Genomic DNA, 13,887 nt, shown 5'->3' with positions numbered 1-13,887 from the left:
TCTAGGCAGGTCTCTCAAAGAGCAATAGGAGACAAAATACATATAATTGATTGTCATTGCAGTGCTAATCTTAATGGGCTCCCCCATTATCTGAAGTATGAGTAAGTCCTAGGATAACATGCAGGAATAAGAGGAGGATTAAAAAGAATCATATGGGGGAAGAACTTGGAGATCTGCTGACCTACTCTCCAGTGAAACTGCTGAAAATTATGAAAAAAAAACCCATAATAATTAAAACCACTAGAAATAGTCCTAAGGGCAAACAGTGGGGGAAGGACTTGGAGATCTGCTGACCTACTCTCCAGTGAAACTGGTGAAAATTATGAAAAAACCCCCACAATAATTAAAACCTCTAGAAATAGTCCTAAGGGCAAACAGCAAATGAAGAAATACCTATTCAAGAAAATCTATGAAGGGACTTCCCTGGTGGCACAGTGGTTAAGACTCCAAGCTCCCAATGCAGGGGGCCCAGGTTCAATCCCTGGTCAGGGAACTAGATCCCACATGCATGCTGCAACTAAGAGTTCACATGCCCAACTAAGGAGCTGGCAAGCCGCAACTAAGGAACCCAAGTGCCGCAACTAAAACCTGGCGCAACCTAATTAATTATTTATTTAAAAAAAGAGAAAATCTATGAAAATTTGTTTAAAAAGATGAGTATGTGGTATTTGAATCAAGACCACTCTCTCCCTCCTCCACTCTAGCTCAGTAAGGCAAAGACACTACCCTACACAGTTCCAGCCAAGAACTTCAGGCTTCCTTTTTCCCTAGCTCCCAGTCAGAGGGCTTTATTCCCAAGAGGAAAACTTCAGTATTTCTCATATTTTCCCCAGTTACCTGTTCCTGAAGCTAAGTCCTGGGTGAGTGTGGAGAAAAACTTCAAAACAGCAAGAGAAAAATAATTCATCACTTACAGAGGAATCGCCTTAAGATTAACAGTTGACTTCCCAATAAAAACAATCTAGGCCAGGGACTTCCCTGGTGGTCCACTGAGTAAGACTCCACACTCCCAGTGCAGGGGGCCTGGGTTCGATCCCTAGCGGGGAACTAGACTCTGCATGCATGCTGCAACTAAGAGTTTATATGATGTAACCAAGGGTCCACATGCCGCAACTAAGGAGATCCCTCATGCTGCAACTAAGACCCAGCACAGCCAAAATAGATAAATAAAAATAAATAATAAATAAATATAAAAAAAAAATTTAGGCCAGAAGGCAGTGGTACAACATATTCAAACTGCTCTAAGAAAAAATTATTAACTAAAAATCCTATATCCAGCAAAGTTATCTTTTAAAAATGAAGGTGAAATAAAGACTTCCCCAGATAAACAAAAACTAAGAGAATTTGTTACCAGCATGCCTGCATAACAGGAAATACTAAAGGAAGTTCTTCAGGCTAAAAACAAGTGACCCCAGACAGTAATTCAAGTCCACACAAAAAACAATGAGCCCAGGTAAAGGTACTTATGTTATTATAAAAGACTGTACATTACTTAACCATAAAAAAGAATGAAATTTTGCCATTTGCGACAACATGGATGGACCTAGATGGTATTATGCTAAGTGAAATAGTTCAGACAGAGAAAGACAAATACTGTATGATATCGCTTATATGTGGATTTTAAAAAACAAGACAAATGAACAAACATAGCAAAACAGAAACAGAATTATATATAGAGAGAACAAACATGTGGTTGCCAGAGGGGAAGTGGGTGGGGGAAGAGAGAAGTAGGTGAGGGGGATTAAAAGGTACAAACTTCCAGTTACAAAATAAATGCGCCAAAGAGATGAAACGCACAGTATGGTGAACATAGTAACTATGTAATATTTTTGTATGATACATATCATAACTAAACTTATCATGGTGATTATCTGAAATGTATAGAAATATCAAGTCACATAGGGTTATAGGTCAATTACATTGGGTTGGCCAAAAAGTTCGTTCGGGTTTTTCTATAAGATGTTATGGAAAAACCCGAACGAACTTTTTGGCCAATCCAATACTTTAAAAACAAACAAACTCATAGAAAACGAGATTAGATTTGTGGTTACAACAGAGGCAGGGGTATGTGGGGGGAGGGGAAAATGGATGAAGGTAGTCAAAAGGTATAAACTTCCAGATATAAGATAAATAAGTACAAGGGATAATGATAAATATAATTAACACTGTTGTATGTTACATATGAAAGTTGTAAGAGAGTAAATCTTAAGAATTCTCATCACACAGAAAAATTATTTTCTATTTCCTTAATTTTGTATCTATGTGAGATGATAGATGTTTACTAAACTTACTGTGATAATCATTTCATGATGTATGTAAGTCAAATCATTATGCTGTATACCTTAAACTTATATAGTGCTGTACGTCAATTACATCTCAATAAAACCGGAAGAAAAAAAGACAGTATAAATTCCTATTTTTCTCTTTTATTCTCTTGATTTATTTTAAAAGCAACTGTATAAAATACTATGCATATAGTATATTGTTGGGCCTATAACATATAGAAATGTAATATATGTGTAACATTATTTGCCAATAACAGCAAAAAGGAGGTAAGAGAGAGCAAAACTGTTTTGGCTAAGGAAATTACTATAGATTGTAAAGTAATAATTACAACAAGGTATTTTTGGGTTTGTAACATTAATAAATTATTATACACAGCAAAAATACCACAAAAAGACAGAAAAGGGAATAAAGCTATATAGGAGTAAGTTTTCTATGTATATATCACTGGAATTAAGCTAATATAAATCTGAAGCTGATTATGATAATTTAAGGTGTACATAATAAACACTAGAGCCACCACTAAACAAATCCCCAAAAACTATAGCAAAAAAAATCATTAAAGAAATTGAATTGAGGGACTTCCCTGGCGGTCCAGTGGGTAAGACTCCACGCTTCCAATGCAGGGGACACAGGTTCGAACCCTGGTCAGGGAACTAAGATTCCCACATGCCGCACAGCGTGGCCAAGAAAAAAAAAAAGAAAAAAAGAAATTGAACTGATACATTACAAGATATTCACTTAATGAAAAAGGAAAGCAGTAAAATAAGAACAGAGGAACAAAAAAGACATGAGACATAAATAAAGAAATAAAGCAGGTGTATGGACTTCCTTGGTGGCACAGTGGTTAAGAATCCGCCTGCCACCCGCTCGTGTCTTGCACATTATTAAAGACGTTAATGACAAAAAAAAAAAAAAAAAAAGAATCCGCCTGCCAATGCAGGGGACACAGGTTCGAGCCTTCGTCTGGGAACATCCCACATGCCGTGAAGCAACGAAGCCTGTGCACCGCAACTACTGAGCCTGTGCTCTAGACCCGCAAGCCACAACTACTGAGCCCACGTGCCACAACTACTGAAGCCCGCGTGCCTAGAGCCTGTGCTCCACAACAAGAGAAGCCACCGCAATGAGAAGTCCGTGCACCGCAACGAAGAGTAGCCCCCGCTCACCACAACTAGAGAAAGCCCACGGGCAGCAACGAAGACCCAACACAGCCAAAAATAAAATAAATAAACAAATAAATTTATTTTTTTTAAAAAAAAGGATATATTAAAAAAAAAGCAGGTGTAAATCTAACTATATCACTAATAACATTAAATGCGAATAGATTCAACAATCTACTTAAAAGGCAGAGATTGTCAGCCTGAATTTCAAAAAAAACATAATTCAACTATATGAGGTTTACAGGAGACACATTTAATAAATTTTACACATTTATTCAAAGATACAAACATATTGAAAGTAACAGGAATGAAAAAGCTACATCATGCAAACAACAACCACAAGAAAACTGGACAAAGTAGACTTCAAACAGAAAATGTTACTAGAGATAATGTTATAATGATAAAAGTGTCAATTCATCAGAAAGCTATAACAATTATAAACATGTTGAGAACAACTGGACAGAAGATCAACAAGGAAACAGAAGACTTGAATAACACTATAAACCAGTTAGACCTAATAGACATCTATCGAATACTTCATCCAATAACAGAATATACATTTTCTCAAGTCGCATGGAACATTCACCAAGATAGACTATATGGTAGGCCATAAACAAACCTCAATAAATTTAAAAAGACAGAAATGATACAAAGTATATTCTCCTATCACAACAGAATACAATTAGATATAAGTAGTAGGAAAATTTGGGAAATGACACATTACTAAATAACAAATGTATCAAAGAAGAAATCAAAAGGGAATACAGAAAATACTTTGAGATGAATGAAAATGAAGAAACAAAACAAAATTTAGGGTATGTAGGTAAAGCAGTGCTTAGAGAGAAATTTACAACTATAAATGCCTATATTAAGAATTAAGGGGCTTCCCTGGTGGCGCAGTGGTTGAGAGTCTGCCTGCCAATGCAGGGGACCGGGTTTGAGCCCTGGTCTGGGAGGGTCCCACATGCCGCAGAGCAGCTGGGCCCGTGAGCCACAATTACTGAGCCTGTGCTCTAGAACCCGCGAGCCACAACTACTGAAGCCTGTGCACCTAGAGCCTGTGCTCTGCAACAAGAGAGGCCACGATAGTGAGAGGCCCGCGCACCACGATGAAGAATGGCCCCCGCTTGCCACAGCTAGAGAAAGCCCTCACACAGAAACGAAGACCCAACACAGCCATAAATAAATTAAAAAAAAAAAAAAAGAATTAAGACAGACAACACACCTATCCCTATCTACACAGCAGCACTATATACAATAGCCAAGACATGGAAACAACTTAAATGTCCATTGACAGATGAATGGATAAAGATGTGGTATATATATATATACAATGGAATACTACTCAGCCATAAAAAAGAATGAAATAATGCCATTTGCAGCAACACGGATGGACCTAGAGATTATCACACTAGTGAAGTAAGTTAGAAAGAGAAAGACAGACACCACATGACATCACTTATATGTGGAATCTAAAATACGACATAAATCAACTTACCTATGAAACAGAAACAGACTCACAGATATAGAGAACAGACTTGTGGCTGCCAAAGGGGCTGGGGGGTGGGGGAGGGATGGATTGGGAGTTTGGGATGAGCAGATGCAAACTATTATATATAGAATGGATAAGCAACAAGGTGGTACTGTATAGTTCAGGGAACTATATTCAATATTCTATAATAAACCATAATAGAAAATAATATGAAAAAGAATATATGTCCATGTATCAATATAACTGAATCACTCTGCTGTACAGCAGAAATTAACACAACATTGTAAATCAAATACCCTTCAATAAAATTAATTTTTTTTAAAAAGAATTAAGACAGATATCAAATCTACAACCTAACCTTCCATCATAAGACACTGGAAAAAGCAGAGCAAACTAAAACTACAGCAACCAGAAGGAAGGAAAACATTATTAGATCAGATCAGAGTGAAGACTAATGTAACAGAATTTTTTAAAATAGAGAAAATCAATGAAACCAAAAGCTGGTTCTCTGTAAAAAATCAACAGAATCGACATTCAGCTAGAATGACTAAGAAAAAAAGAGTGAAGACTCAAATTACTGGAATCAGAAATGAAAGAAGTAACACGACTACCAACCTTACAAACATAAAAAGTACTATCAAAAAATACAATGAACAGGGACTTCCCTGGTGGCACAGTGGTTAAGACTCTGAGCTCCCAATGCAGGGGGCCTGGGTTCAATCCCTGGTCAGGGAACTAGATCCCACATGCATGCCCCAACTAAGAGTTTACATGCCACAACTAAGGAGCCAGTGAGTCTCAACTAAGGAGTCTACCTGCTGCAACTAAGACATGGCGCAACTAATAAATAAATAAAATATTTTTAAAATACAACGAATAACTGTATACCAACAAATTAGAGAATTCAGATTAAAGGATAGTTTCTGAGAAAAACACAAACTACTGAAATTGGTTCAGGAAGAAGTCAACAGGTACCTCTTTGGTGGCCCATTGGTTAAGACTCCACGCTTCCACTGCAAGGGGCACAAGTGTGGTCCCTGGTTGGGGAACTAAGATCCCACGTGCTGTGTGGCACAGTCAGAAAAAAAAAAAAAAAAAGAAAGAAAAAAAATAGACAATCTAAATAAACCTACAGCAAGTGAAAATTTTGAATTAGTAATCAAAAAACTACATACAAAGGAAAGCCCAGGCCCAGAGGGCTTCACTACTGAATTCCACCAAACATTTAAAGAAGATGATCATGTGAATTCTTCACAAACTCTTTCAAAAAATAGAAGAGGTATGAACAGTTCCCAACTCCTTTTTAGAAACCAGTATTATCCCGATACCAAAATTGGACAAAAACATCACTAGAAGAGAAAACTACACACCAATATCTTTTACACATATGGACACAAAAATTCTCAACAAAATACTAGCAAACTGAATCTAGCAACATATAAAAAGCATTATACACCATGATTAAGTGGGATTTATCCCAGGAACACAGGTTAGCTCAACATGGAAAAATCAATTAATGTAATACATTATATCAATAAATTAAAAAACAAAAATTCACATGATCATCTCAGCAGGTGCAGAAAAAGTATTTGACCAATACCCTTTCATGATAAAAACCCTCAATAAACTAGGAATTAAAAGGAAACTTTGTCAACACAATAAAGGGTACCTATGAAAAAACCACAGCTAACATCATACTTAATAGTGAAAAGATGGGGAGTTTTTCTCCTAAGATTTGGAATAAGACAAGGATGTCTGCTCTTACCACTTCCATTCAACATTGTGCTGGAGGTTCTGGTCAAAGAAATTAGGCAGGAAAAAGAAATGGAAGGCATCCAGACCAGAAAAGAAGTAAAATTATCTCTACCCACAGATAACATGATCTTTTATACAGAAAGTATAAATCCACTAAACAATTATTAGAACTAATAAGTTCAGCAAGGTTGCAAGATACAAGATCAATATACAAAAATCCCTTGAATTTTTTTACACTTGCAATGAACAATCTGAAAATGAAATTAAGAAAATTTGATTCACAATAGCATCAAAAAGAATAAAATACTGGGACTCCCCTGGCGGTCCAGTGGTTAAGACTCTGCACTTCCACTGCAGGGGGTGTGGGTTCGATCCCTGGTCAGGGAACTAAGATCACACATGCCACGCTGTGTGGCTAAAAAATAAAAAAAAGTTAAAAATTAAAAAAATAAAAGAATAAAATACTTAGGAATAAATTTAACAAAATAAATGTAAAATGTAACAAATGGAACCTAATTAAACTCAAAAGCTTTTGCCTAGCAAAGGAAACCATAAACAAAACAAAAAGACAACCCACAGAATGAGAGAAAATATTTGCAAATGATGCAACTGACAAGGGATTAGTCTCCAAAATTTATAAACAGCTCATGCAGCTCAATACCAAAAAAACAAAAACCCAATCAGAAAATGGGTGGAAGACCTAAAGAGACATTTCTCCAAAGAAGACATACAGATAGCCAACAGGCACATGAAAAGATGCTCAACATCATTAATTATTAGAGAAATGCACATCAAAACTACAATGAGATATCACCTCACACCAGTCAGAATGGCCATCATCAAAAAGTCGACAAACATAAATGCTGGAGAGGGTGTGGAGAAAAGGGAACCCTCCTACACTATTAGTGGGAATGTAAATTGGTAAAGCCACTATGGAGAACAGTATGGAGGTTCCTTAAAAAACTAAAAATAGAGCTACCATATGATCCAACAATCCCACTCTTGGGCATACATCCAGAGAAAAACATGGTTTGAAAGGATACATGCACCCCAATGTTCACTGCAGCACTGTTTACAATAGCCAAGACACGGAAGCAACCTAAATGTCTATCAACAGATGAATGGATAAAGAAGATATGGTACATATATACAGTGGAATATTACTCAGCCATTAAAAAGAATGAAATAATGCCATTTGCAGCAACATGGATGGACCTGGATATTATCATACTAAGTGAAGTAAATCAGACAGAGAAAGACAAATATCATGATATCACGTATATGCGGAATCTAAAAAAAATGGTACAATTGAACTTACTTACAAAACAGACTCACAGGCTAAGAGAAGGAACTTATGGTTACCAGGTGGAAGGGTGGTGGGGAGGGATAGACTGGGAGTTTGGGATTGACATGTACACACTGCTATATTTAAAATAAAATGCCTTCCCATGAAAAAAACGTAAAATGTATGTGCTAAAAGCTATAAAACATTGTTGAAAGAAATTAAAGATCTGAAAACATCTTATGTTCATAGATGAGCAGACTTAACATTAAGATGGCAATATTCTCCAAACTGATTTATAGATATGCAATCCCTATCAGAATCCTAGCTGTCTTATTGGCCAAAAAAACCCCCAAAATTGATAAATCTGATCCTAAAATTCACATGGAATTGCAAGGGTCCCATAACAGCCAAAACAATCTTAAAAAAGAAGAACAAAGTTGCAGCACTCACACTTCCTGATTTCAAACTAGCTACAAAGCAATGGTAATCAAGACAGTGTGGTTCTAGAACAAGGATAGAGATACAGATCAATGGAACAGAATCAGAAGTCCATAAATAAACCATCTGATTTTCATCAAGGGTGCCAAGACCATTTAATAGGGGAAAAAAATCATCTCTCCAACAAATGGTGCTGGAACAAATGGCTACACACATGCAAAAGAATGAAGTTAATTAAATTAACTTCATTTAAATTAACTTCATTATATTAATTAAATTAACTTCACATTTAATTAAAAATTAACTCAAAAAAGATGAAAGACTTAAATGTAAGAACTAGAAGTATAAACCTCTTAAAACAAAACAGAGGGGTAAATCTTCACAACCTTGGATTTGGCAAAGGATTCTTAAATATGACACCAAAAGCATAGGCAACAAATGGAAAAAACAGATAGAATGGACTTCATCAAAATAAAAAATTTTGTGTGACAAAAGACGCCATTAAGAAAATGAAGAGACTACTTCAGAGTGAGAGAAAATATTTGCAAATATATACCTGATAAGGAATTTGTATCTAGAGTATATGAAGAATTCTTACAATTTAATAATAAAAGCCAATATAATTTAAAAATGGGCTATGGGTCTGAACAGACATTTCTCTAAGGAAGATATATAAATGGCCAATAAGCACATAAAAGATCAACAATGAAGTTCAACAATCATTAGTCATCAAGGAAATGCAAATTAAACCCATAATGAGATACCACTTCACACCCATTAGGATAACCAGAATCCAAAAGTCAGATACTAACAAGTCTTGGTGAGGATGTGGAGAAATTTGTAACCCTCATACTCTGCTGGTGGGAAAGTAAAATGATGCAGACACTTTGAAAAACAGTCCGGCATTTCCTTAAAAAACTCGACATGGAGTTACCATATGACCCACAATTTCAAATCCTAGGTACATACCCAAAAGAAATAAAGACACATGTCCACAGTAAAATGTGTATACAAATGTTCACAGCAGTATTATTCATAATAGCCAAAAACTAGAAACAATCAAAATGTCCATCAACTAATGAATGGGTAAATAAAATGTGGTATACCCATAAAATGGATATTATACAGCCAAAAAAGATAAAGTACCAATACATGCTGCAACATAGATGAATCTTGAAAACAATATGTTAAGTGAGATAAATCAGTCCCAAAGGACCAGATATTGCATAATTCCACTTATATGAAAGTCCAGAGTAGGCAAATCCAGAGAAAATGAAAGTAGATTGGTGGTTGCCTAGGCCTGGAAGGGTTGGGAGGAAATGGGGAGTGACTTTTAATGAGCACAGGATTTCTTTTTGGGGTGATGAAAATGTTCTAAAATTGAATGTGGTAATGGTCGCACGACTCTGTAAATATACTAAAAACCACTGAATTGTACACTTTAAATCTGTCAATTGTATGGTATGTGAATCATTATCTTTAAAAGACCTGTCACTAAAAAAGGCTAAACTAAGTAGATATACTTTTGCGTAATAAAACTATTAAAAATGCAAGAAACTGATTATAATAAGAGTCAAGGGACTTCCCTGGAGGCGCAGTGGTTAAGAATCTGCCTGCCAAGGCAGGGGACACAGCTTCGAGCCCTGGTCCGGGAAGATCTCACATGCCGCGGAGCAACTAAGCCCATGTGCCACAACGACTAAGCCTGCAGTCTAGAGCCCGTGAGCCACAACTACTGAGCCCATGCGCCTAGAGCCCGTGCTCTGCAACAAGAGAAGCCACCGCAATGAGAAGCCCATGCACTGCAACGAAGAGTAGTGCCCGCTCACTGCAACTAGAGAAAGCCCGCGCACAGCCATGAAGACCCAACACAGCCAAAAATAAATAAATAAATCTATTTAAAAAAAAAAGTCAATATCATGTTACTTTTGAGGTTAGAAAGAGTACTGTAAGTGGAATAGGGCACATAGAGGGTTTTCTGGGGTAGCCTGCAAAATTCTATTTTTCCATCTGGTGATGGAAGTATACATTTGTTGTGTGAGCTTTTCTTGTATCTGTGTTTTATTTTACATGTTTTAAAATGTAAAGATGTTAAAATCTAACATGTTTTAAAAACTCACTAGCAAATTTATTTCAAACTCAATGTGAAGCCTTGCATTAGAATCCAAACTGACTATATACAAGGCATCAATTTTGGCTCTCTAGAATACAAGAGATTACACCTATCCTCAAGGAATTTATCTTTCAGCAAGAAGAATATTTTAAAAAGAGGTAGATAGAACTAGGCCATATTAAATATTAACTGGTACAAAATTTACATATAATGTACAACAGGATTTAGAGGAGGATATGATTTGGGGGCAAGGGATAGGAATAAGGGGGTACATCAGGAAAGGAATTTAAGTAAAATATCACAAATAGAGGGTAAAACTAGGAGAGATCTTACAGAGGCTACATTGATTGAGCATTTACTTTATTTTCATTTTTCTCATTCATTAAATCATTTAATCCTCACAACAAACCTATGAAGCTGGTTCCATTATTATTTCCATTATACAGATAAAGTAACTGAGGCACAGAGGTGGTCTGCATATGGTATCAGTGATAAGTACAGTCGAAAGCATACCCTGGATAGACTTTGGGTAAATTAGTTTTTCTTAGTAAACTTACTCACTTTCTTACTTTCTTAGTGTCTTACTCACTACCTGTCTTAGTGTCGTCTTATTTGAAATGGGGATAAAATACTAGCACCTTCATCAGAGGGTTGTTGTGAAAATTAGATAATTTAATGCATGTAAAGCATTTAGAACAGTTTCTAGCTTTAAAATAAGTACTTATTGATGTTAGATTTTTTAAAAAATAAATTTATTTTTTTATTTATTTACTTATTTACGGCTGCATTGGGTCTTTGTTGCTGCGTGTGGGCTTTCTCTCTAGTTACGGTGAGCGAGGGCTACTCTTCATTGCTGTGCACGGGCTTCTCATGGCGGTGGTTTCTCTTGTTGCAGAGCACGGGCTTTAGGAGTGCGGGCTTCAGTAGTTGTGGCATGCGGGCTCAGTAGTTGTGGCTCGCAGGCTCTAGAGCACAGGCTTGGTAGTTGTGGTGCACGGGCTTAGTTGCTCCGCGGCATGTTGGATCTTCCCGGACCAGGGCTTGAACCCGTGTCCGCTGTATTGGCAGGCGGATTCTTAACCACTGCACCACCAGGGAAGCCCCTATGTTAGATATTATTATAATAACAGAACAATGGTTTCTAGGAAAAGCATGTGAGAATTATCCCCACTCCCATTTCTTGTATTCAGTTGTACAACTTGGTCCCTTTGTTCTTCAAGATTCATTATTTATTAGATTGTTGTTTCCTATACTGTTTCTACTGTTTCACAATAGACTGAGACCTTTCTACTTTTTGAGGCCTCTAGAACAGTACAATTTAAAAATTATTTGCCAGTCTGCAAAGACTGTGCCATATTCAAGAAGCAGGAAATCTGGCAGATCCTGTGGTAACACTGGCAGAGTACAGTAAATGTAGAGCCTACAGGTAAGCAGAGGAGGCAACTCTGTTAAGGGTGTGGCACAGCTTAAAGCAAGCATGGATACAGCCTGAGGGGTGACTGCATAGGTCTTCTGGGGCTGGGGCCACTCAGCCCCAGAGGGCAAGCGTGGTAACGTTAATAGCAGCAGGGCAGGTGCCTAGGGTCTCTCTGCTCTATTTTGGGGTGTCCCTTTTCTAGCCCAAACCCAGATGCAGAAGGCAGAGGGTGTCAGTAGCATGGGTGACAGATACACCAAGGGAAAAAAAGAGACGGCTAGGAAAGGCCAGGCAGGATTCCCAAATATACTTACTTTCCATAAGATGTATCTTTTAATACTAATTCTGGAGCTCTATACCAGCGTGTGGCCACATAGTCCGTATAAATGTCTCCAGGAGCTGCTAGCGTTCGTGCAAAACCAAAATCACAGAGTTTAGTAATTCCTGACTGGGATACTAAAATATTCTCAGGTTTTATATCTCGATGAATGATCTAAAAACAAACAGAAGATGCAATAGATTAAAATGAGGTATCATTATCTAGAAAATCTCTCAACAATTACATAGAGAAAATCTAGCTAATTAAGACAGTAAAGCTATTTTCTTACCAAATGCAAATGATTAACTACACAATGCAAAAGCTAAATAGTTATATACTTACAGTTCTTGCCCCATCTATCCTCTCCAAACAAAGCCAAGAAAACAGACATAATACTGAAAAGGTAAATCACATTCCTAAAAGGAAAAGTAATTAAAAGAACTTAATGGAAAAAGTTTAACTTTCTTTTAACCCCATGTCACACTCCAAGTACTGCCCTTTCTCTCATTTCCTTCACAGCTAAACTTCTCAAAGACATTATTTTTACTGTCTTCACTTTGACCACTCATTCACTCCTCAAGGTAATGCAACCTGTCTTCTGCTCCCACATTCAAACTGCCCTAGCCAAAGTCATCTACAGCCTCGTTGCTACATCCAACACACACCCCTCAATACATATCTTACTTGGTATCTTAGTGTAAAAGATATCAACCACTCCTCCACTCCTGACTTCTGGGACCTAAAATTCCCCAGTCGCCTCCTATGGCAGTTCCTTTTTCTCTATCTGTCCGTAAATGTAGGGTTCTGGTCTTAGGCTTCTCTTCTCTTACATCTTGTTTCCTGCACAATCTCAACTACTTTTTTTTTTTTTAGCACTTTCTTCACTTGGTTATGGGAACACCATATCCTTTTGGGCTTCTTCCCATCTATTGGCTGTTCCATCTCAATCTCACCTACTATTACAGCCTTAGTAACTATCCATAAACTGATGACTTCCGTATTTCTATTTCTATCTTTCCTGGTTTCCACAAGGAATGGAAGTCCACAAGAAGTCCCACAGGGCTGAACCACACATCCCCACAAACTCAGCAAATCCAAAACTAAACGCATCATCTTTTCTCCCAAACTCATTTGTTCTCAACAGTCCTTTAGCTCAGTAAATGGAACCAACATTGATCCCATGGCTCAAGCCAGAAATCAAGGCACTTTTCTCCCTCAGGTTCCATACTCTCTCAACCTGTCTACTTCTCTCCCTAGTTCAAGTTCCCTCAGTTCTCTCATCAAAATTACTAGCTTACCAAATGGTCTCCCTGAATTCACTCTAACCCCCTCCAATCCATTGCCCACAGTGAAATCACAGTACTATTTTAAAGTCACATGTATGATTATGTCACTCCTTCAAGGATTCCCTACCCCACAGGACAAATTTGAAGCTACGTAAAATGGCTGGTAAGGCCTTATAGGATTTGGTCTCTGCTCACATTCTCAATGTCCCTTTGCTAGCCTATTGAATATTAGCTTCCCAATTTTCCAGGTTTGTGTCATCACTTTTTGCATTTGCTGATGCTGTTCTAACCGCCTAGAACACTTTGCTTGGCCAACTATTTCCTCAGGTCTCAGCT

General features: G+C 37.3%; 1 protein-coding gene across 10 annotated transcripts in view; it reads right to left on the bottom strand.

The window, feature by feature from the left end:
* CDKL3 (cyclin dependent kinase like 3) overlaps positions 1–13,887 on the bottom strand; it is a 114,959-nt gene that overhangs the window by 87,059 nt on the left and 14,013 nt on the right. For all 10 annotated transcript variants that reach the window (XM_082454748.1, XM_082454749.1, XM_082454741.1 and 7 more), the window contains one exon: positions 12,261–12,439. In XM_082454748.1, the coding sequence (XP_082310874.1) occupies positions 12,261–12,439 (179 nt within the window). The remainder of the gene's footprint in view (positions 1–12,260; positions 12,440–13,887) is intronic.

This window comes from Balaenoptera physalus, assembly GCF_965194825.1.
Source record: "Balaenoptera physalus genome assembly, chromosome: 3".
NCBI lineage: Eukaryota > Metazoa > Chordata > Mammalia > Artiodactyla > Balaenopteridae > Balaenoptera > Balaenoptera physalus.
This window is presented reverse-complemented; position numbering and strand designations above follow the sequence as displayed.